The sequence below is a fragment of the Uranotaenia lowii genome, chromosome 2 (genome assembly GCF_029784155.1).
Source record: "Uranotaenia lowii strain MFRU-FL chromosome 2, ASM2978415v1, whole genome shotgun sequence".
In the NCBI taxonomy this organism is placed as follows: domain Eukaryota; kingdom Metazoa; phylum Arthropoda; class Insecta; order Diptera; family Culicidae; genus Uranotaenia; species Uranotaenia lowii.
This window is the reverse complement of record NC_073692.1, coordinates 234,199,995-234,224,419: the sequence shown is the minus strand read 5'-3', so window position 1 is coordinate 234,224,419 and position 24,425 is coordinate 234,199,995. Positions and strand designations below refer to the sequence as shown.

At 36.3% G+C, this 24,425-nt stretch overlaps 1 protein-coding gene across 1 annotated transcript; it reads left to right on the top strand.

The window, feature by feature from the left end:
• The first annotated feature begins 542 nt into the window (after positions 1 to 542).
• LOC129742412 (uncharacterized) lies at positions 543 to 22,580 on the top strand. The gene is made up of 2 exons (XM_055734311.1): positions 543 to 3,426; positions 22,573 to 22,580. Exons 1-2 carry the CDS (start codon positions 543 to 545, stop codon positions 22,578 to 22,580), a joined length of 2,892 nt encoding a protein of 963 aa, XP_055590286.1.
• Positions 22,581 to 24,425: the final 1,845 nt, after the last annotated feature.

The window sequence follows — 24,425 nt, the reverse complement described above, 5'->3', positions numbered from 1 at the left end:
TGAACCGCGGAATAGTGAAGCTGTTCGAGCTATTGTTCCTGCCTGATAGCTGCACCATTTTGGACGCCGGATTCGCCATCGCTACAGCAACTGAGAGACGACGCCGCGACGCCATCGCAGATTTGGGTGCAATTGAAAATTGCAATCTATCAGCTGGGAGATACTGCAGTTTTTGGAAGCAGATCCAGGAGGAACTAAAGGCCTTTTTTTGGTTTGTTACGAGAACGGTAAAGTGTATACGATTGGTGGCTTGATGCATGTGGCCTACCTGAGTGAAAATAAATAAAGATTTTGCATGTGAGTAAGTCTTGGTTTGTTGCATGTGGTGTGAGCCTTGTACGCTGTAATTTGGTCTCGGTTTCTGCCGCATCATTTCACTTTGCTGTTTTTTTTATTGGTTGCCTCCCCCTCGCTGCTGTCAATAGGGTTGTCAGTTGTCAGTTTTATCGGTACTGTGGAACGTTGAGTCGATTTATCGGTCAGTGAATTACTATTGCAGTGTAACATATTTGGTGCAGTGTCAGATTATAAGAAGTGTAGCAATGTCTAAAAGTACGCTGAAGGCTTTGCTAAAACGTGAACGGCAGTTATATGTTATTTTTGAGGGTACGGATAGATTCATCCAAACCTATCAGACTGATAGTGATCGGTGTCAATTAAGTTCGAGATTGCATGTGATTGATACTGTGTACAGTGAGTTTTTTGAAATACGGAGCAAAATTGAACTTTTGCTGGATGAAGCGGATGAAAAAGAGCAGAAAGATGCTGACAGTGTAGTCAAAGGAGAGATTGCCAAGCAACGTGAAGAGGAAAACGACAAGGTTCTACAGCAATTCGATGACCGATACTTCGCCATCCGAGGTGACCTCCTTAGACTCCAAGGTGATAAGGATGCCTTGGGTGTGAACACAACCAGCAACAGTCAGAGTCAGTCTGCGTCAGGAAATACTTCGAGAGTAAAGCTACCAGAGATACGTTTGCCGTCCTTCAGTGGAAAAATAAGAGAGTGGATTACATTCCGGGATTCTTTCCGAAGCCTTATTCATGACAACGAGCATCTGACGTCTATGGATAAATTTACATACCTTCGTTCCTCTCTGCAGGGTGATGCACTTAAGGAAATCAACAACATTGAGCTTTCAGAGGCAAACTACGACGTCGCCTGGAAAACTTTACAAGTTCGCTATGAAAATAAGAAGCTGATTGTGAAGGCTCATCTCGACGCTCTTTTCGCCCTCGAACCGCTGAAAAAGGAGAATTACGACGGTCTGAACTTCCTCATCAGCGAGTTCGAGAAAAACTTGATGATGTTGCAGAAAATCGGAGAGCCAACGGAGTCTTGGAGCACAATATTAGTCTACATGTTGTGTTCTAGGCTAGATTCTGCAACATTGCGCCAATGGGAGACGCATTACGGGTCTAAGGAGGTCCCAACGTACGAAGAGCTGCTTCTGTTCTTGCAAGGTCACTGCTCTGTTCTCCAATCAATCACCTCTGCAAGAAATCCACCATCCGAAGCCCGTCAGACGAAATCAACAGTTTGCAATACAACCATCAGATCAGTTTCACGTTGTCCGTTCTGTGCAGATCCGTGGCACTCACCGTTCCAGTGTGGCAAATTTCAACGGATGAAGGTTCCCGAGCGAATGGATGCTGCCATTCGCAACAAGTTGTGTCGGAATTGTTTGATGCCAGGCCACTTCTACCGAAATTGTGAACGAGGTTCTTGCCATCATTGTCAGCAGAAGCACCACAGTATGTTACATTCTAGATCCTCCGTTCCACAGCCGCAGTTTTCGGCACAATACCGACAGCAGAGTCAAACGCGTTCGGCGCAACAGATACCGTTTCAATCGCAACCGCAGCCAATGAATCAACAACAACCACACAACTCAAGACCAATACAGCATGCGCACACCACTACACAGCATGCACAAACCCACTCACACAACACAAACACAAATCCAGACAACGCACAAGCCACCACAAGTCAGAATTACGTAGCACTTCCGTTTACACCGTCTCGTAATATTTTACTGTCCACGGCGATGATCCGTGTCAAGGATCGTTTTGGAAATACACTTCTGGCACGTGCGCTGCTAGATTCGTGTTCTCAGCATTGTTTGATGACACGTGAATTCTCTCGACGGCTTAAGTTCCATGAAACTCCAACGTTTTTGTCGGTGCAAGGCATTGGCTCCTCTCAAATGGTTTCAACGAAGTTAGTTTCCGCAGAAGTTGGTTCCAGATCCCCCAGAATTTCGCAGTTTAAAGAATGGATGCAATTTTTTGTACTGCCAAGGTTAACAGTTGATCTGCCTACTGCTGCTTTTGATCCTTCGATCCTTACGCTGCCGAGTTCGGCCTGTTTAGCAGATCCTGGGTTTTATGAGTCTGGTCCAATTGATGTTATAATTGGAGCCGAATTTTATATGGATTTACTGTCAGATGGAAGAATGAAGCCGTTAGAGAACGGACCCACATTACAGAATACAGTTTTCGGATGGATTGTGTCTGGTAGATTGCCCAATAATCAAAATTCAGTTTCTCAGTCAGAAGTTTATGTCTGTTCAGTCGGTGACATACAAGATCAGCTTACACGTTTTTGGGAGCTCGAAACATGTCATGTTCGCAGCATTCAGTCGATTGAAGAGTCAGCTTGTGAAGAGATTTTTAAGAATACTACTGTCAGAGATGAGTCAGGAAGATTTGTTGTAACGTTACCCAAAAAAGAAGGTTTCTTGAATCGAATTGGAGATTCCAGAGTTATCGCCACGAAACGGTTTTTGAGTTTGGAGAAACGATTATCAATGGATTCTGAATTGAAAAGGTTGTATTCTGAATTTATTCATGAGTATCAGAGTCTTGGTCATATGTCAGAAGTTATCGACAGCTCAAGTCAGTTAAATGAAGTTTGCTACTATTTGCCGCATCACGCAGTTCTTAAGCCCGAAAGTACCACGACAAAGTTACGGGTGGTTTTCGACGCTTCCTGTAAGTCGTCGACAGGAGTCTCTTTGAATGATGCGCTTATGGTTGGCCCGGTTATACAAGATGAGCTGATCGATATTGTTTTGCGATTCAGATTGTGTCAGTTTGCGATTGTGGCAGATATTGCCAAAATGTACCGTATGATCCAAATCCAGAAAGCAGACCAAAAATTGCAGAGAATTCTCTGGCGAGACTCCACCGATCAACCCCTTCGCACTTACGAGTTGTTAACAGTAACCTACGGAACAGCGTCAGCGCCTTACTTGGCAACAAAGTGTTTGCAAGTCCTAGCCGATCAGGGTTCTAAAACTCATCCCTTAGCGTCGAAGATTTTGGGTCGTTGTTTCTACGTCGATGATATGCTTGCTGGAGTTGACAGTATCGAAGAAGGTGTTCAGTTAGTCAAAGAAATGTCAGAATTAATGGACTCAGCAGGTATGTCTTTGCGAAAATACGTTTCGAACAGCTCAGAAATACTCTTAGAAATCCCTGAAAATCTTCGAGATGAACGTTCGGTTTTGGAGCTTGATTCATCAAGCTCGACGGTGAAAACTTTGGGATTGTTATGGGAACCGGAGTCAGATGTTTTTCGGTTTAGTACCCCAAGTTGGAAGAGTTCAGCACCCATTACGAAAAGGTCAATTTTGTCAGATGTTTCCAAGTTATTTGATCCATTGGGATTAGTCGGTCCTGTGATTATTCAGGCAAAAATTTTCGTTCAAGAACTTTGGAAACTACAATGTGGATGGGATGACGAACTTACCGAAGATTTGAAAAGCGCTTGGGATGAATACAGAAGAAATTTGATTGGGTTAGATAATGTGTCAGTACCACGATGGGTGGGTGTCAGTAAAACAGTCAGTTCATTACAAATTCATGGATTTTGTGATGCGTCAGAGAAGGCCTATGGGGCCTGTATTTATGTCAGAACTGTGTCAGAATCGGGAGAAACTGTTGTTCAATTGATGACCTCAAAATCACGAGTTGCCCCTCTAGAGAATCTCCAGAAAAAGAAGAAACGTCAGTCAATTCCAAGGTTAGAGCTATCGTCTGCATTACTGCTTGCTCACCTGTTTGAGAAGCTCGTGAAAGGCACGGAGCTGTCTTCTTTCAAATCGTTTTTCTGGACAGATTCGATGATAGTCAAATGTTGGCTTGCATCTTCACCGTCAAGATGGACTAATTTTGTGGCAAATCGGGTGTCCGAAATCCAGCATATTACACGGTCGGGCGTGTGGAGTCATGTCGCAGGCACAGAAAACCCAGCGGATATCATATCGCGAGGAATGACCCCCGCTCAGTTACAGTATCAGTCTCTTTGGTTTCATGGTCCCAGTTGGTTACGATTGGAGGAATCGCATTGGCCTCAACCTCCACAAGTTTGCCCAGAAATACCCAGTTCCATGCTCGAAGAGAGAGGAGCTGTCACTGCCGTCACTGATTCTTTGACAACCAATGAGATATTTGAATTGAGAGCCTCACTTGTAGATTCAATTCGGTTGACCGCGTACTTTTTGCGATTTCGTTTCAATGCGCAAAAATGTAACAACAGTAACAGAAAAGTCGGATACTTGTCAGCCTCAGAGTTAGAAGAAGCCCTTCAGTGCTTAGTCAGATTGTCCCAAAAAGAAAGTTTTCCGAAAGAATATGCAGATTTGTCAAATAACCGTCAGATTTCAGTCAGTTCAAAGTTGCTGTCTCTCAATCCACGCATGATGAATGGAATAATTTGTGTCGGTGGTCGATTAGAGAATGCAGCAATCTCAGAAACTAGAAAACATCCGTTTATCTTGGACTATAAACATCCGCTTACCAGATCAGTCATGTCTTATTACCATCAGAAGTTGTTTCACGCTGGACAGCAGCTGTTGATCGCAACAGTTCGTCAAAAGTTTTGGCCAATTCATGCAGGCAGTTTGGCTCGGTCAGTAATCCATAATTGCATACGTTGTTTTCGTGCTAGACCCAAAATTCAAGAGCAGCTTATGGCTGATTTACCCCCGGAAAGAGTGACACAAAACCCAGTATTTCAACGTGTGGGAGTAGATTACTGCGGCCCATTCCTTGTCACTTACCCCCAACGGCGATGTCGCCCGGTGAAGGTATTTGTAGCCATTTATGTGTGTCTGGTTACGAAAGCTGTGCATCTTGAAGTCGCGTCAGATTTGTCAACAGATGGGTTTCTTGCCACTTTCAAACGGTTTTGTGGCCGAAGAAGCACGCCAAGTTTGATTATGTGCGATAACCGCAGAAATTTTGTTGGAGCCAAACGGAAACTCGACGAACTTTCCAAGTTATTCAGCGAGAATAGTTTCCAAGAATCGGTTGTAAAGCACTCAGCAAACCAGGGGATAGAATTTAAGTTTATCCCAGCTCGATCACCTAATTTTGGTGGACTTTGGGAGTCAGCAGTGAAGTCGTTCAAATCACTCTTGAGGCGCACTATTGGTACACGCACGTTGGGTCTAGAAGAACTGCAGACTGTCGTTGTACAAATTGAGGCAATTCTAAATTCACGTCCGCTCACTCCGTGTAGTAACGATCCAAACGATTTTGAAGTGCTTACTCCTGGTCATTTCTTGGTTCAAAAATCGCTCACTGCACCCCCAGAACAGAACTGGGAAGATATACCAGAAAATCGTTTAAACGTATTTCACAGAATGGAGAAAACTGCTCAACAAATTTGGAAAAGATGGTCAATTCAATACTTGTCTGATCTGCATAACAGAACGAAATGGTCAAAACAGAAACGAAACCTTTGCCGTGAATATACCGCCCCAACATAAGAGTCCGTCGCGAGTAATTAATTTACAATCCGAAGTTCGAATTAAGTTGTCCGCGAGTTTCTTCGACAGTGTCCGAACCGGTAAAGTGCTCAGGTGAACAATTTCCCCCAACATTTTGGTCCTTCGAGCCGGACATCAAGGTCGGAACAATGGTAGTTCTTAAAGAGGACAATTTACCACCATTACAGTGGGCAATCGGAAGAGTGTCAGAAATTCACCCTGGGTCAGATGGTAATGTCAGAGTTGTAACTGTTCGAACGCAATCTGGAAGTTACCAAAGAGGCATTTCGAAGATATGCATCTTACCAATTCGTGACAATGATGTCACACCGGAGAAAGAACAACAGAGTTAGATTTTGTCAGTTTTTGAGTTTGTATTTTGAAGTCTTCAAAGTACCTATACAGTTTGCCAATCAAAATTCAATTAAGACCTAATTAAATACAATAATTATGCCCGATTTAAAAGCATGAAGCATGTGATTTTGTCAGATATATGTCGTTTGAGTACTGTGTCAGAAAATTTGCGTCAGAATGAAACACAAGGTTTCACTAACAGAGGCGTTAAGCGCCAGCACAACAAGGTGCACGTTTCACGTGAAGGCTGTGTCAGAATGAAACATAAGGTTTCACCTACAGAGGCGTTAAGCGCCAGCACAATTTAGTGCACGTTTTCGGGCAGAATTATTCCCCCTAAGATGCAGAGCGCATATCACCTAGCAAGGTTGATAGGTACCATCAACCTTCTCGTCCAGGCATAGCAGTAATCGGCAGGCTTGGCCAGCATTGTCGATCGCAGCTTAAGACCAAGCACACTGGACCAGATTGGAAGCCGTCAAAATCACCAGCGAGAAAGGACTCGAGGCAACGGAGGAGTCAGCGGAGGCCTAGTGGCCTCCGCGCCAGGCAAGTTCCTTTCATGTTTGCACTTCGACGGTTTAAAAAGCGCTCTTCATCCTAACAGGTCACTCTGGTATTCTTCCCGCACGTCATCGAGTTACATCACACGTCGGTTGCATCGCAGAACACCACCGCAGTTGATCACTCAGCCCTACAAGGTTTTTGAGAAACCAATCCAGCAGCAACAAAACAACGGCAGTAAACTTCAGCGCAGCCTAAAACAGCGAAACAAAAAATTAGTTTCATCAATCACCGAAATAGTTGAAAATCAGTACACTGGTAACCGTATTCCGACTGCAGGCGCAGTGCACAACAGCTGATTCCGACCCAGCAGCTAACGGGATCTATCCGATGCGAATTGGCAGCTTCCTGCACTCAACCCAACATTCTTCAGCACCAGATTCACACACAATATATGCACTGCAACACATATTCACACACTAGTGTAGTTTTAAGAACAACAATTAGGACAAATTTGCTCTCGTTATTTGGAAAAAAAAATGTTTAATTTATAGGCACAGAATAGCTAAGAACTATGAAACCAAAACAAAATGAATTATGTTTGTAATACCGTTAGACTAAGCGAGATAGGTTGAAATGATATTTCAAGGCGGGCGGCATATGATAGAAAAAGATAGCGAATATATCGATCTTGTAGAATGCTTGAACACCCCCAGCAATCAAAAAACATCGCACGGCTTGACAGTTCTGCCGTTGCGGGTGTGTTAGTGCGTGACTGCCGAAACAGCTGATTGAAACATCAGCAGCAGCACAGTTGAACCGAAACCATAGCCGCGAACAAATCTACTTGCCCCAAAATAAACCGCCGCGAATCTAAAGTCGAAGTCAGTGCTCGTTTTTATTCATTCCGCGAATTCCCGCAAAGTGTCCGAACCGGTCGAGTGATTGGGTGATCGTTTTTCCCCTGAACACTTGTGAAACACGCCGTTGAATGGGGCCTATTTGCACTAGGGTGGTTAACTATACGAAGGTTTTCAAGAATTTCAAATCAAGTTTTTTTTAACATGAAAGAAATTACCTGAATAATCTGAACATTTCCTGAAGCATGTATATATCAACAGATGTAGGGGAAAACTTTATAGAATGCATCAGTTAAGCATCAACGCTATTTACAGCGCTTACAATCATTGAATAACTAATTCAAGAACGTTTACGACGATTCAGGTATCTGCTTTACGTCTTACTAGAAGGAAAAATTATGATTAAAACTAGATTTTGATGATATTTTTGTAAAATACTTAATCAGCTAGAAAACACACTGTGGTGTTGAATGCCTAAACTAGTGGACAAAGCGCACCATACCAAAAGGGTGGTCAGAAATAGAATAATGATTACACGGAATACAATTATTGTAACGCCAAATATTTTATAACATGTTCACCTCATTTTTGTAAACTAAGCCTACTTTGGCAAAAACTCATTTGTTATTGCTAAACTTATCGAATATTTCGCTTTTTAAAATAGGCTTTTTGAAATCCTTATAAGTAAAACGCCTTCAAGTAGGCAACGAAATTCGATTTCTGGGCTGATATCGTGGCAAATATGGCGGCAGATTTGAATCGAATATTGGATTTTGAATCGAATATTGGTTCACCTTTTAAACTTGAACTAGGACGAAATTTGTTATAATTATGCATTCTAATCGTTATTTGGGAGTCAGCAAATACAAATAATGACATTTCGTTTTGATAGTTGGAATTTCTTAAAAGTTATCAGCATTCAAAACTCGAGCGTATAACACGTGGTCTTGCGCGCATTTTGCCCCATTTTTGATATAATTTTTTTAGTTAAAATTTATGGGAAGTAATGAAATATAAGGAAAATGCTTATATTCATCCGAAAGTGCATACGATTGGAAAAACGAAAAGCTTCAGTTTTTGCAGACTGTGCAGTAGAGTGCCCCAAATAACCCGACATTTGAAAAAGTTATGTGCTGCAGGCTTAAATTGATCCTAGGCCTAGTACAAGGTCTCATGCCGAATTTGGGCCAGATCGGATCACGGGAAGGGTCGCTCAACGAGCCTTAAGTTTGTATGGGATTTTGAGACATTTTGTTCGGCAGAAACATGAAAATCTAGTTTTTCATTAATAATTTTGATCCTCTTCTACCAATGTCTTTTAAAAACGGTTTTTCTTAAAGCCTAAATTATGACAAATATTTCATCCAAAGACTGCATTTCGATTCGACTTATGATACAAAAGTGATTAAACTCTAAAACGGGGTAACTTTTTTCAAGGTGATATTCATCACTGTTAATGCTGCGTCGAAAAGTTCGAAGCAGTGTCTCTCATTAATAGTAATGAATAGTTAATCCTTTTAAAAGATAACTATTTTTTGAAGCTTAATAACTTTTATGTCTTAACTTGAATTGAAATGCAGTTTTCAGATGAAATATTTGTCATAGTTTAGGCTTTAAGAAAAATTGTTTACAAATGAAATTGGCCGAAAGGGACCAATATAATTCATGAAAAACTGGATTTTCGTGTTCCTCCCGAACAAAATGTCCCAAAGACTCATACAAACTTTAGGCTCGTTGAGCAACTCTTTTCCTTGATCCGATCTGGCCCAAATTCGGCATGAGACCTTGTACTAGGCCTATGATCAATTAATGTCTGCAGCGCATAACTTTTTCAAATGTCGGTTCATTTGGGGCATTCTACTGTGCAGTCTGGTACACCGTAAAACCTTATAAGTTAATCATGAAAAATTACAAATTTCACGCAGATTCGATGAAAGCTTCTATTATTTGAATTAGAGCAGTTTTGATGAAATTTATACCGAAGAAATAGAAAATCTTCTTTGCCGCAATAAAAATGAAGAAAAACGTTATTCGAAGACATCATTTAGCGTATTTGAAATGATGACAAGGGCCATCTTACCCCGCTGGTGCGTCATGTACAGCTTTCTCCTATGTGCTATACTTAAAGGCTATGTGCTTATTAATATTTTCCTTTTTTCACCAATATTCAATGATTTTATGTTCAACAACTTTATTCCAATTAATTACACGAAGAATATACGAAGCTATCAATTAAATTAAAATAAAAATCATACGTACTCTGGGCACAGATAAGAAAACTTTTGTATATAAAAGTTTTCCGTTATCAACAATTTTCTATTCAACTTATTCATTTTGTGAATGTCATATTGTAGTTGAAAAATTTTCCCGGTTTTTTCTTGATTTTTGTGGAGTAATTTCTGGGTTTTGACTAAATTTGTTCCGATATTGTCGGGATTTTGGTCGTCAATTATGACATCAAATGCCCGGATTTTGCCAGGTGTTTATATCAAAGCAGTGATTGAAATCCTCACCAAGTTTCTCATCAGTCAGAGGCTCTCAAAATACACGCTTTGAGGTCTCGCATAGCAATACAGGAGACGATACATATACATTCATTCAAACCTCCCCCCATGAGGAGGATGTGCTCTGAGAGACACTATTCGTTTGCTGCCCCGAACGAACTCTCTCAACGTTCGGTTGCTACATGATGCATGAAGAAGACGAAGCACACATACTCATTTACGTTATTGAATTTGATGGACTCAAGCCGATAGCTGTCGTTGAGGAGAACATCTTCAACCTCGCCGCAAAGGTTGAGGCAACAACGACAACAACCGAACTTATTGCATTGCATAGGCCCGCAACGTATGGAGCAAGGATGGGGGAGGAAAAAGAAACGAAAACACTAGCTGCCTGCGTGCGGTTGCTGTGCAATAACAGCAATAGCAGAAAAACCTCACACATTCGATCCAGGCACAAACGAGGAGACTCGGGTTTGCTGTGCCTTTTGAATTCGGTTCCCTCAAGAATGTAACAGGAGATGAATGGGAGCCATTCGTTTGGTTTTTTGGATTCGCTGCCTCGAATGTAGGTATATTGCTTCGTGAAGGCGGGCCAAGTTGAGAGCGTATGCATCATCGGTTTTGTCGTTTTCGCTGCCTCAAAGCAACCTTTGCTTCCAAATGAAGCATTGAGCGAGAGAAGGTTGATCAATTCATTCTCATCCAAATACAACCACTGTATCAAAGTGTCCAGATTTGTTCAGCCCGGATACGTGCTGAAAAAGTTTTGGCAACCTTAGTTTAATATAACCTTTCCATATTTTTTTATTTCTGTATTTTTTTATTGTCAAAAATGTTAACTCAAAGCCCGGGCAAATCAAGCCAAAATGCAGGTGGAAAAAATTGTAATTGAGGCACATCAACAGCATTCAAATCTTTTTCTATAATTAAAAAATTGCTTACAAATTTATATCGATGAAACAAGCTCAACAAAGTTTTCTTATTGATATATATATGTACGAATAATCTTTTTAATCATTTGAGTTTTTGGTTTGGATATTGCTAACATCGCGGATAGATCTATAGCCAATTCGATTTTCCAGGCTTTTCTTGTTTTATTTTATTTTTGCCGGGAATTTACCACAGGGTTTCCAGATTCTTCCCTAAATCGTTTCTAATTTAACTGCTTTGATAATCTGGACAAGCTCCTGTAAAACTGGGCAATCTGGAATGCTTGGTCATCCGAATTTGAATTTCACCAAATTTAAAAAAATTGAGCTTCGATTTGTCGAATTGTGCACATTTGCCTTCGAATTTTGGAATTTACAAATCTCTAAATTTTCCCTAATCTTTCAAACCTCAGTGAAACCTCGTTTTCTTCGACCTTACAAATAAATTTAAAGCTAATTCAAATAAACACATACGGATTCAATAATCAAAATCAAATGTACAATCACAGTCTTAAGTTGATATTATACAAAATTTTTAAATGACAAACATTTACAGCTGGTTCGAATATTTTGTTTTTTTTTTTTTTTCAAACATATCTGGTAGAAACTTTTGCGATATTTTAGATACCACAATTTTTTTTTTGGCGAAAAACATAGTCAGGGATGCCATATGTTCATGTTTCGAAGTAATCCGGTTATTTCATCACATCAGTGTTAAGTTTTTCTATATTTACTATAATTAGAGCTTAGATTTAATGTTTCAATGAAAAAAAGTTAAAGGCCGGGAATCCAAAAATCTTTATCCTCCGATAGAATTTGCCAATCAAAACATTCGTGAGAGAGATTTTCATCCGCAAGAACACTATACTAGCGCTTATCAACATAAATTTTGCTCTCGATAAGTTGTGCATTCCGCTTTAAATTTATCGTCTCTTATAACATTAACACGTTCGTCGCCACGGCACCCATATTTGGGTGACGAGTGTATGTCCTGGGGGGCCCCGTCACATCAAAAAGCGTGTGACGCTCTCTTACTTGAGTTTACCGCTCCGCTTCGCCACACGTTTCAAATATGGGAGTTCTCCCTCTTTGCTTTCTCTCTCTGAAAATTTCTGTGGGCCCGGCTAATAAAACTACCAAAATGAGCGTGGCGACGAACGTGTTAAGGATAAGTTCGGGTTCCCGGGGGAGAGTAAATTTATCACTATTTTGCATGGAGTGAGCGCGAAGAGTCAGACAGAACGGAGGTGAATAGCTAGAAAAAGCCCAAGTAACCATAAGCACTAAAACATAGCCCTTAATCAACACTATATTCCCATATATAACTCTGTATTAATGCTTGTTTTGCACTATATGCGTATATAATGCAGATTTAATGCTAAAAAGGCGAAATATCGGGCTGATTAAATGCTATCACAACATAGCCTTTAATAAGCATTACAAATGCTGAATTAGTGCACCTTCAAAACGTCATTTTTCGCAAGCCGTGTAAAAGCATTAACAATGCATACTTAGAACACCTTTTGTTTACTTAATTATTATTTTTCGAATAATTAAAATGAACAAAAATCAAAAGAATAATTAATTATTATCTACAACATCAATCAACATGCTGAATGGAGAATTATGCCTGCTGAAGGAATTCTTCTATGAAATAGGAAGTGAATATAATTGACATATGGATTACATTTGATGAGTCTCGAACCGAGGATCCCGCAGCATCCTTTATCTTTCCTTGCGCCTTTACCATTTCGACCACTCTTGATGCTGATAAGGTGGGTGAAAAAAACTCGTACTTCAAGTACTGTCCGGGTCACACCACTCTTAATGCTTCTTAACTTTGTAGAGTAGCTCTATATGTGCATATAGTGCTATCATTAGTGCTAATTTTCTTTATTGCTTCTATGCATTAATAATGCTTATATAAAACTAAAAAGCATTATGAATGTTGATATAATGCCAACTTGCATTAGAAATGTTGATTTCATGCTAACTTGCATTAGAAATGTTGATTTAATGCTGATTCAGGGTTTTGGCTTAATGCATATGGTTACTTGGGAGCACTCTCTGTGCGTTTGTTCTTTGGATCGCTTCCAGTTTTGTCGGAGAATATTCTCCGACTGAGGGAAAATAATTTCGGCGAGTTATCTTGATCGGCATTGGAAAGGGATGAGAAGTCATCGTGTTCTCATATCTATCGCCAAATGTTGAACAAGTGATAAACCAGTTATTATTATCAGATCTGCTCGATGTGCTTCCCTGAACTTCGGAAGTTTTTGAAAATAAGGTAAAAACTCAAAGAATTTAAAATAAAAAATATTTAGATCCAAATTTGAGATTCAGTATATTTTTATTTTTAAATTTAGTTTTCATTGTTATTTTTAACATTTCGCGATATTTGATGCTTTCATCTAAAATTGCGGTTGTTGAAAGGCATAATTAAAAATTCATCTCAAATAATTATTAGCAATATTTACTCGAAGAATTAAATTCATGGCACTGATTACATTTCTTTTCGAAATTTACCATTCGAAGTAAGTTAAATTTTGTCATTGTTGTTTCATGTTATTCAATGCAGGCCCGTGCAAAAGACCCGTCCATGAAGGGGGTTTTCAAAGTTTAAATTGAGTTAATTTTAATTAGGTTTAAGATTGCGACCATATGTTGTTCATTAAAGATTTTTAATGGCAATACCATAAATAAACAATAAATAAGGAAATTGATTTCTTCAATTAATATCTTAATTATTTGAAAAAAAAAATACTGGTACGATTCAAAATAAATGAGCATTAAAGTTTCAAATTATTTTTTGCCGATAATAAATATTGATAAAGTATTCAAAACGATGTGAAATTTTAAATCAATATTTCTAAATCACCAGAAATGAAATCCAAGTTAATATATTGAATTTGACCAAATTTTAAAATTTTAGACATAAGACTCAGTGCACAAAAAAATACGTTAACATAATAACACCAAAAATAATAAGAAAACAAATTCAAATTCTTAAATAATATTCAGACTAGTTAAAAAATTAACCTTGTTTGAAAATTGTAAGGCAAATTGGTAATAATTGGTAATTATTATCCATCTTAATTTATATTTTCTTTCTTCATTTTCAGTTAACCCTCATCCGCATTAGGGTGTCATTTTGACACCATTGCAAGTTTGAAGGCTTGTAATTTCTTTCAGAAGCTTCAAAATACAAAAATTTCTTCGGGGACCCTAAATGAATTCAAAAGTTCTTCAATATTGCATCTTTACTTTTTTTATGGACGAACCCTGGAAGCCTGGACAAAAAAACTCCCTTTTCCGACTTTTGGTGTCATTTTGACACCACAAAAGTAAAATCTATTTAAGTCGTTTGAATTATTATGAACTTCATATAAAACTTATATCAATAGAAACCTTGTAATGTCAGTAAAATATGTTTAGAACATTATATACAGCTAAAGTTACAAGTTTTCACGTTATTCAGCATGAAAGAAAAAAAATCCGAAAAAACATGCCTCACGAAAACTGCTGTAGTTCATATGTTACACGTCCAAAAAAATATTTGCCTTATGCATATGAAAGCTGAAGTTAATGTCTACATCATTAAGACAAGAAATATTTTTTAAATTTTTTTTAATGAAATGGTCACAAAAAGTTTAAAAAAGTGGTCTAAAAAACCTACTTTTCATTCGATTGCTAGTAAATACTGTTTGAGCGATGGTAGAGTTTTGAAAAAAATATGACTACAAAATGTATTGAAATTCCAACATTTTGCTGTCTTTAGATTTTTGATGCAACAAAAATTGAATTAACTGGAATTTTTCAAAGTTCACTACTTTGCGCGATTTTTTTACAAATTGAAATTTCATCTGTTTTTGTGGTCCACTGTCAGGTTGTACCCAGATAATCAGTGCTTTTACTTTGTTTGGACCAATCAAGAGTATATTCATTGGAAAGCACATTTAATCTAAATTCTAGTGAGGTGCTACAATTCACGCTGTGAGATTTCACAAAAATATGAAAATTATAAACGTAAAATCATTCCTGAATTTCTAGAACTACAAGCACCGCGTCCAGCAAATCGTGTTTGTTTGCTCTCCGAGTAGGTACGGTGGGTGGTGATTCGGGCAGAGAGCGAAGCCGACAGACGAAATAATGATGCGTGTCGTACGATTCGCGGTTGGAAATTTTCTATTGACAATTTAGTTCTCGTTTGCTAGTCACGACACGCATCATTATTTCGTCTGTCGGCTTCGCTCTCTGCCCGAATCACCACCCACCGTACCTACTCGGAGAGCAAACAAACACGATTTGCTGGACGCGGTGCTTGTAGTTCTAGAAATTCAGGAATGATTTTACGTTTATAATTTTCATATTTTTGTGAAATCTCACAGCGTGAATTGTAGCACCTCACTAGAATTTAGATTAAATGTGCTTTCCAATGAATATACTCTTGATTGGTCCAAACAAAGTAAAAGCACTGATAATCTGGGTACAACCTGACAGTGGACCACAAAAACAGATGAAATTTCAATTTGTAAAAAAATCGCGCAAAGTAGTGAACTTTGAAAAATTCCAGTTAATTCAATTTTTGTTGCATCAAAAATCTAAAGACAGCAAAATGTTGGAATTTTAATACATTTTGTAGTCATATTTTTTTCAAAACTCTACCATCGCTCAAACAGTATTTACTAGCAATCGAATGAAAAGTAGGTTTTTTAGACCACTTTTTTAAACTTTTTGTGACCATTCCATTAAAAAAAATTTAAAAAAATATTTCTTGTCTCCATGATGTAGGCATTAACTTCAGCTTTCATATGCATAAGGCAAATATTTTTTTGGACGTGTAACATATGAACTACAGCAGTTTTCGTGAGGCATGTTTTTTCGGATTTTTTTTCTTTCATGCTGAATAACGAGAAAACTTGTAACTTTAGCTGTATATAATGTTCTAAACATATTTTACTGACATTACAAGGTTTCTTTTGATGTAAGTTTTGTTTAAATCGGTCTAACACGCCAAAAGTTATAACGATTTGAGCTTATGGTGTCAAATTGACACCACAAGTGCTGATTAGGGTAATGAAATCTAATGCGGATGAGGGTTAAAGGGTTGATCAAATATTTTTGTTGTAATTTATATAATTTAAATGAAAACTCAAGTGAACGGCATTTGGGTGCTTATGTTTTAATGGTTGACTTGATAGGTTTTGGCGTCCAGAACTCTAATCTTCCCAGATCTTGTCTCATACATCCAGTTTTGTTGTTTTGAAATTTATAAGTTTAGAAATGAGTTAGTCTTAACTAAAATCAATCATTGAAACAAATCTACACGATAAAAAATCTGATTCTTAAATTATTTATAGTACCTACTTCATTCAATTAGGAGTCAATATTTGTAAGATGATGAAGTCAAATTCAGTTTTACTAGCTCAATTTAACAAATTTTTGAAGAATACCAATTGATTTGATTACTGCTTCAAATTATATCATAAATTCAATTTATTTTTATCTTCATTTAAAATCGTTAACATTCCCGTATTTCACAATATAGCAAAAAAGTTTAAAAAAAAAGTCGATAACTTTTTCCGTAGATGTTAAAATTAAGAGTTGCATGACTGTAATCTGATAATTGAATTAAAATCTTTATTTTGGAAAAATTTGTGGTGTTTTCAAGTTTTGTTTAAAAAATGCAGGAAATTCTAGCGTGAGCTTTCGTTACGTCGTATAATATAAAATGTAAACAAACAGTTTTATCACGGAAATAAACAAAACCATACATCAACTAGTCGCAAATTCTTTCCGTTTAGAATATTTGTAGCCTGGACAATATATTCTATATATGAAATACAAATATTAAAGGTTTTTTGATAACTCATACAACAGTTTTCTGTGAATTCTTAAGATGTTCCATACGACGTAATGAAAGCTGACGCGAGAATTGTTAAAGAGTTTTACTAATTTTCGTTTTTTTTTTTTGAAAACTAAAGCTGATTAAAAAAAATGTACACTTGAATTCAGGGCACCCACAAAATTATCTTTTTAATACATAAATAAAAATGTGAAGTTTGCATGTGAAGTTGAGTATTCAGGGACATAAAAAATAAAATTGAGGCTGAAATTTGTTTCTTGAACGATGTTTCATATCTGCTTAAAATTTGTAGTGACATTCTCGATTTTATTTAAAATCAAAGTAATTAGTAATGAAGTGCTGGATACTAAGTTTTTTGTTTTTGCTGAATCTGTTGACTTTTGTAGCTCGGCTTCCACAAATATCGTACTAAAATATATTTCATTTATCCTTGAGCCTAATTTGGAAGGTTGGAATCACCAGGGACTGCTTTGGGTTGAAGGAAGGACTTGCCAGCTGATGGACGGAAGGCAAGAGTATCGTAACACTATGGTATAAGTAGCTGATATCGTCTGGTAAGTAGTTTTCTATTTTTCTATACAAATAATGAAAATGTATAGTAGTAAAGTTGTGAAAAGAGACATAATCAGACGCTTTCGGAGGTTTTGGTGATAATCAGATTTATTACAAGTCGCTGTACTGCCCTTCCAAGCAAGATTGTCCCATGTGAAAAAACGAACGAGCAAAAAAACGCGATTGAAATTTCAGCTATATTTTCAATTTTTCTTTCAAACTAAAAATTCACCGACAGTTTTTTCGTAATTAGCAGTTTAAGTTTATCATTTTACAATGTTTTCTGCCAAAAAAATACTTTTCCTACAACAAACGGAGAATAAGAGCCAAAAATGCTTCGTGTGACACTTTTGGATAGAATCAGATCACATACCGATGCTAGTTCTGCGAAAAACTATCACACGGCTAAACTTTTTCTATCATTTTAAAAGCTTGTATACCTAATTTCTATTTTTCCCAAAAAATCAAGTTGAACTGTTATTTGAGAAATGCGTTCCTCCATATTTAAAAAAAATGTATAGTTGAGTATCGATCCTGTAAGTAGTTCCTACCGAAAAGTGTTGGTGAAAATTTCTCTGAATAAGTCACTCAAAGTTCCTCGCTCCTCCCCAATCCTCTATTTTAGTGTTCTTTTTGGTGAATAACATTATATTCAACAGTTGAAACTCATCTTAAGAAAATTTTCAATAAAATTGGCATTTTTATAGAATTTTCAGTAATGTGACATTCTTGCGTAGAACTATCAACATAGAGACAACCACGACGAAAATTCCGTATAAGTTCAGAACAAAGTATACTTGTTTGTGTTTTTAATCGAAAGTTAACACTAAAAGAGACCGTTTCCAGCAAAAAAGTGAAAATGACCCAGAAGTAACATGGGAAAGTTTTGCTTGGAACGGCAGTGTACACATTTGAACGGGTTGCACAAATTTTGGTATAGATAAATCTACATCACGATTTATGATCTTATTAGGATTTCAATTGTGTAATATCAAAATATGGAATTCTTTCTTGAAACATTCAATAATAATAATAAAAGAAATAAGCAGGTTGCAAATGTTAAAAATACATTAAATGAATTCCTTTTGTTAGTGGAGCCATATTGTCATTGGAACTTACAGTTAATCGAAAATATTTTTATAGAAAATTATATGTATATCATTACTATGAGGCCATACTTAGACAGATATAAGCATAGAACAAACCAATTCCAAATTGTATTGTTTATTATTGAAATTTTTGAAAGTTGTATCATAAATTTAGCATATTTATGTGATCCAAGAAAAATTGGTCAATCATTGTTCAATAAATTAATATGAAATTATCAAACAATCGTTAAATTTTTTTTATATATTGTTTGAGAGGTTGAGGTGAACTCTCTGCAAAGACGAGCCGAAATCTACGCTAAGAAACTGATATCTAACTGATAATATCGCGATCGTCTGAGGCAAAATATTACAATTAAAATTCCACTTCAATTTAAAAAGATGAGTTTCGATAATATACACTTTTGAACGTTCTTTGCAACACAATATTTTTCGTAATCGGTCTTTGATTTACTTCGATACATGGAAAAGCAACATGCAGTTTATTTGAGAATTTCAATTCATAAAAATATTGGAATAAATTGAATTTATTTTGGATTTGGTTTCAATATGCAGCATAGGGACATATGTAGTAACGCACTCGATTTAAATGTAGAAAACACGAAAAAAAATTTCAAAGTTTGCAGATCCTTTTTGAATTTAACGTTTAATTTAATCAGTACTGAATCGGCCTCAGGAGGTGAAACTAGGAGTTTCAATAGGAAACTTAGTTACAGGAGCATAGGAGCATAGGTTTCATGTGGCCATATCACTTACCAAAGTGATTCCCACACCACATCACCCTTACTCCCAAAACATCAGCGTGAGATTTGTGGAGGGATGGCGTACAGCCGGTCTCCGCAAAACAAATCATCACATGTGCTGCACTTCCCTTCCTCCTATCGACTACATGGACTTGGCCGGCGTCGTTATTGGTTCATTTGAAAGTAGGAGATTCTCAAAACTGTACAGTGAGATTGTGTTGCTTGTTCCCAGCACCTTTCACTTGGTTCATTGTGCAATGTTGATTATCTCGAACCAATCACGGAATGCAACCATTATGCCATTGGCCATGGGGCCGCAGGTGGACCGTAGTTGATAGCAAGCTCAAGCTCAAGCTCAATCTGTTGACTTTTGTAGCTCGTGACACCTCTCACACAGCTACCAACTTTTTTATGTGAAAAATTAAAATTGAATGATTGAATTTAGAGGCACAAATTATTGGTTTCCAGTTTAACATACATAAGTTCAGAATCACACTTTTTATTAAAAATCCATTCTTAAGACAAGGTAGGTTTTTTATGGTCAAGATTTAAGTTTCAATACAACAGTTTCATTGAATTCGTTTTTGCTTACTTGTTCGTTTTTGCTTACTTGGTTTAATTTTCGTTTTTGCTTACTTGCTTTAAACCATCAAAATATGGTGAGGAGCTCCAGGACTTTTTATTGTTGGTTTTGGTTTGGAATTTTTTATTGTTGCTATTTATTTACATTTTTGCGCAATGTTAGAATATTTTTATAAGAACATTCACCTTAAGAAGATAGTGATTGTGTCTGAAAAAATTGAACATAAAAAATACTTTTATTTACTTATTGGTTACAAATAAACACCCTCGGTAAACATCCCACTGGATCTCACTTTGCTCGTATGCAAACATCGACCAAACGTAAGTGGACCTTTCGAGCACCAATAGGAACACATGTTAAAACCCTAGCGCAACAACAAAGTCGGCTCGATTCAAACGAGACCGAAAGTCTCCCGACTGATTGAACAACATCAACAAGCTCCCACACACAGACACGAACGATGGTGGCCACAAATTGGGGTACTTGCCACATGACCCAATCTCGGACCCCAGACTTAGTATCATGCTGGTCTATAACTGGGGCAACTAAAGGAGGATAGCCATTAGCTGGTCCAGTCGGCATCCGAAAGGTCTGCGCTTTTCGAGGGATGAATGGGTCAGACTGTGTCTTTTTTAATCGGCCACTAGCTCACGGCACTCACGAAAAGTGTATCAAGTGCGCCTTAAATTTTGGAGGAGTATGTCGATTTTGGAATGTGTGTAACAACAACTGGAGCATGCGTGTGAGTTTTTTTTTTGTTCGTTTATACTTCACGGATGTCTACAAGGTGCAAACCCACTCTTAAGTGTGATAGAGAGGTGTACATTTTTGTTAGTAGTTTTATGTAATGTTTTAATGTGAATAGCGCGTATCAAGTGATGACGAATCAGTAATTATGGTGAGAAAAATGGAAAGCAGGAGGGAAACAAGTTTGGACGATGCCTAATAGTGAAGCTAATGGTTCCAACTCATTACCCTTCGTTGTTTCAAAAACGCTCGAGTGGATTAAGCTATTAGTTTAGAAAAATAATATATTGCGAGTAGTAAGTGTTGCGCTTATTTCGAAGGATAAAAAAAATAAGTTAATAGTTGGAAAAATGGCAAATTACCTCAAAATAAATACTATCAAATGTTTCATGTACTATAAAAAAAATCCAATTGAGTAGTTAAATAGTATTTTTAATGTATAGAGTTTCTTCGCTTTTCCTTTCGATCAACTCTTTATCCCACACAGCTCAGTGCAGTGTTCTGATAAAAGACTTCAACAAAAGTTTAAGCGACAAACCTCACTGTCCTTGGCTAACATAATAAATTTAATTTGCCTACGAATTGATGAACCATTGTTGAAAGTTTCATAATTTAAATCCGAACTCTTAAATTGCGCAACCCATGAACAGTCTTGAAAATTTCGATCACATCATACTTGGAAGCCCTTAGGTAGTCAATTTGAATTTGCTTCTTCGATAAGTTGTATGCGATCAGATCAACCGTCCAAACGATACGGAGACGAGGCAATGCTCCGACGCTGTCGGATTTTAATTACAGCCCCTCCGGGAATCAGTGATTTATAAGACAGATTGAAACCACATGTGCACATTCCTTTAGGATTGAACGTACATAGCTCTCCATGCTACTGAAACAGTGAAAAACCATGTTTATGTACCAACATAATGAAGTAATAATGACACAGTTTTATGAAAAAGATTTACAAAATTCTTCCTTGACAATCTTTTGGATCAATTCGTTTGTTGATTAGCACAATGAGCAAATCAAATACGAATGATGTCTTTTTTGCAACACATCATGACCAGAAGCATTTTTTTTCAGCTCGTGAGCAGCTGCGTTCTCTGATGACGATTGCTAAACGCTTCTTTTGGTATAAAATGCCATTTTGCCTACAGCCTCAGGAAAGTGGGTGGTTTGATTATGTTATTGAAGAAAAGGTGCCAACATCAGAAGCCAGATCTCACGAGCTTGAACAATGGATAATAGGTTGTTGATTTCATTATTGAATGCTTCTCAAAGTATTTCAACGAGTTATGATGAAAAACAGCCACCGTGCTCATCTTCATTGCCAGGAGGATTTCTTTGAATATTTTGGAATCGTCATAAATGTCAAATGAAAAATTAAACTGAAGAGATCATTTTTCAATCCTGTTTTCTAAAGCGTCCTTTGCTTATAAAGGAAAATAACTCAAGCAGCTACAAAATGTTATTCTGTGTCTGGTGCAATACTATTGGGCATCAGAAGACGCCAAAAACTTTCGCTAGTTTCACAGTAACGTAGATACGATTGGAAACAGAAAGCTTTTACTCCTTCTACACCTTTGAGTTGATCTCTCCAGACCGTCACTCATCAAAATTATAGTAATTTTTGTGAAAAAATTGTCCATCTGGTTATGAAAATTTGCCATCGTTCTAATAATTTTGTTTTCCAACCGGAGATAATCTTTAAGGATATATTGTTATTATATTTATTAGATTACCTTTAATTGTTTTCACTTCAAATATTGAAACAGAAACGACACACCAACGTTTTATCCATTCAAAATAATCTGTTCAAAACTAAAAGAATTCAGAGAAATGCGTACTATCAAGCTGGAATTGGAAAGTCAAGATAAATAAAAAATACTAGATAGCTGTTGAATAATTCAAGGAATTTTAAAAATACATGGATGGATAACTTCTTTTCTTAATATTTGAAGCTATGTTTTTATGAAAACGAAATTCGACAACCATATTTAATCACAACTGAACTAATCCTTCCTTTTTCTTTTTTTTTCTTTTTTTGCAGGTAATTAAAAAACGAGTGATCCAACAATAACAGCGAGGATAAGTCATAGAAAAGCTGAATTTTAAATTTCTAACCGGAATAAAGGATTGCAATCCTTTACTGGGGCAACGTTTAATTTCGAATAATCAAATACATTTGCTAAGCTAAGAAAAGATTATTATTATTAAATCATTATTAAAAAAGTATTTTCAATCTAAAAGGATTTTTAATTTTTAAGATAAACTCGAGTTTGGCATGTATTCCTTCTAATTTAAATTTTTTCATGAGTAAAATTAGGACAGTTCCTTCCAAAAAATCCACGAAAACTGTGTAATAGCCAAGTTGAAAAGTAAAACATTCACTATAAATAAAATATTCTTATGTAAAGATCAGGTCCATACAAAGGACCCGTCAACAAGTTTGGGAAGAGAGGGGGAGGCACTGTTTCAAAATTATTAAAGAATAACTAAAATATCAAAAATACACAACAAAAAAGAAAATTGAGTTCAAAGAGAATTTTCTTGTTCAGGATTATCACACAAACTGAAAAATCATCATTTTTCACTGATAAATAAATCAAAATTTTCAAAACAAATCAGAATAAAAGTTTCAAAACAACGGAATTTCTGGTAAGTCATTGAAATGCTATTCAAAATAATGTTCCTTAGCCTGAATGAAGAACTTGCTTTAAAATGAATTCTTAACAGCCTAGTTTTCAAATTTGAAATCAATATTTCCGAAACACAAAAAAAAATTGCGAATTAATAATATAATTTGTGGAATTTCAAATTCTTAATTTGGTAAAATGAAATCCATTTTAAACTAGGGAGAATTTGTTCAATAGATGATAATTTTGTTAAATTTGATGAATAGAAGAATATATTCAGTTTTGTTTCAAGAGTGTCAGTGATCATAGTTAGGGATAAAACTTATTTCAAAATTCAATTTTTCCAGATATCAAAATAAAAGGAAACAAGTTCCTTTTTGTAGTTCAAAATAATAACTTTATGTATTTATAACACAAAGTTTTCCATCGAACTGACAAAGTACTGATTTGAAAATGTGTGATTCAATAAAATAATAATTCAAAAACTATGATTGATTAAAAACATAATTTATTGCAATAAAAATAAATAAAACGTTTATAAATTATCAATTGCAAGTTTTGAAGTAAAAAACTTCACGCTCAGAATATTTTGTCGCTTCTGAAACTTTAGAAACTTCTTTTTTTATTAAAAATAAAGATTTATAAGCATCCAAGATGATAATGTAATCAGAACACAAAAATTCAGAATAGAAAAACAAAAACAAACTTGTGAAAAAAAGTTTTAAAAAAATAGTTTGTCTCTAAAATTTAGTTGACTTATTCGAAAGTTTAACAAAATATGAAGATTAAAAATACAAGTTTAAAACAAGTAGTGAGGCTTATTATTAAACATGTCCAATGAACTGTAATTTTAAAAAACATATTTCTCGCGTAAGTTTTCATAACGTTATATGAAGCATCTTCAGAATTCACTGAAAACTGCTGCAAAAGTTTTCAAAACCTGCAAAACTATTCTATGTTTGCTTTAAAGAATATTTTAAATTCAATTTGACTTAAAACTTTTTTTAAAAATTCGTTTAATGGGGAAAAGTAAACAAATAGAAAACTTATATTTTTTATGTTTTTTGCAGATTTCAAAATAACTTGAAGTCTTTGGTTCAGTGAATAATTCAATTAAACCTTCATTTAAAAATGTTTTGTTTTTGTTTTAAAGTTTTGTCAAAAAATTACAGAATTATTCCAACCTTTTTTCAAAAGTTATTTCAAAACCAAAAGCTGATGGAAAAATAGCATATTTCAGGGCACCCAAATAAGGCGAAATTAGTTT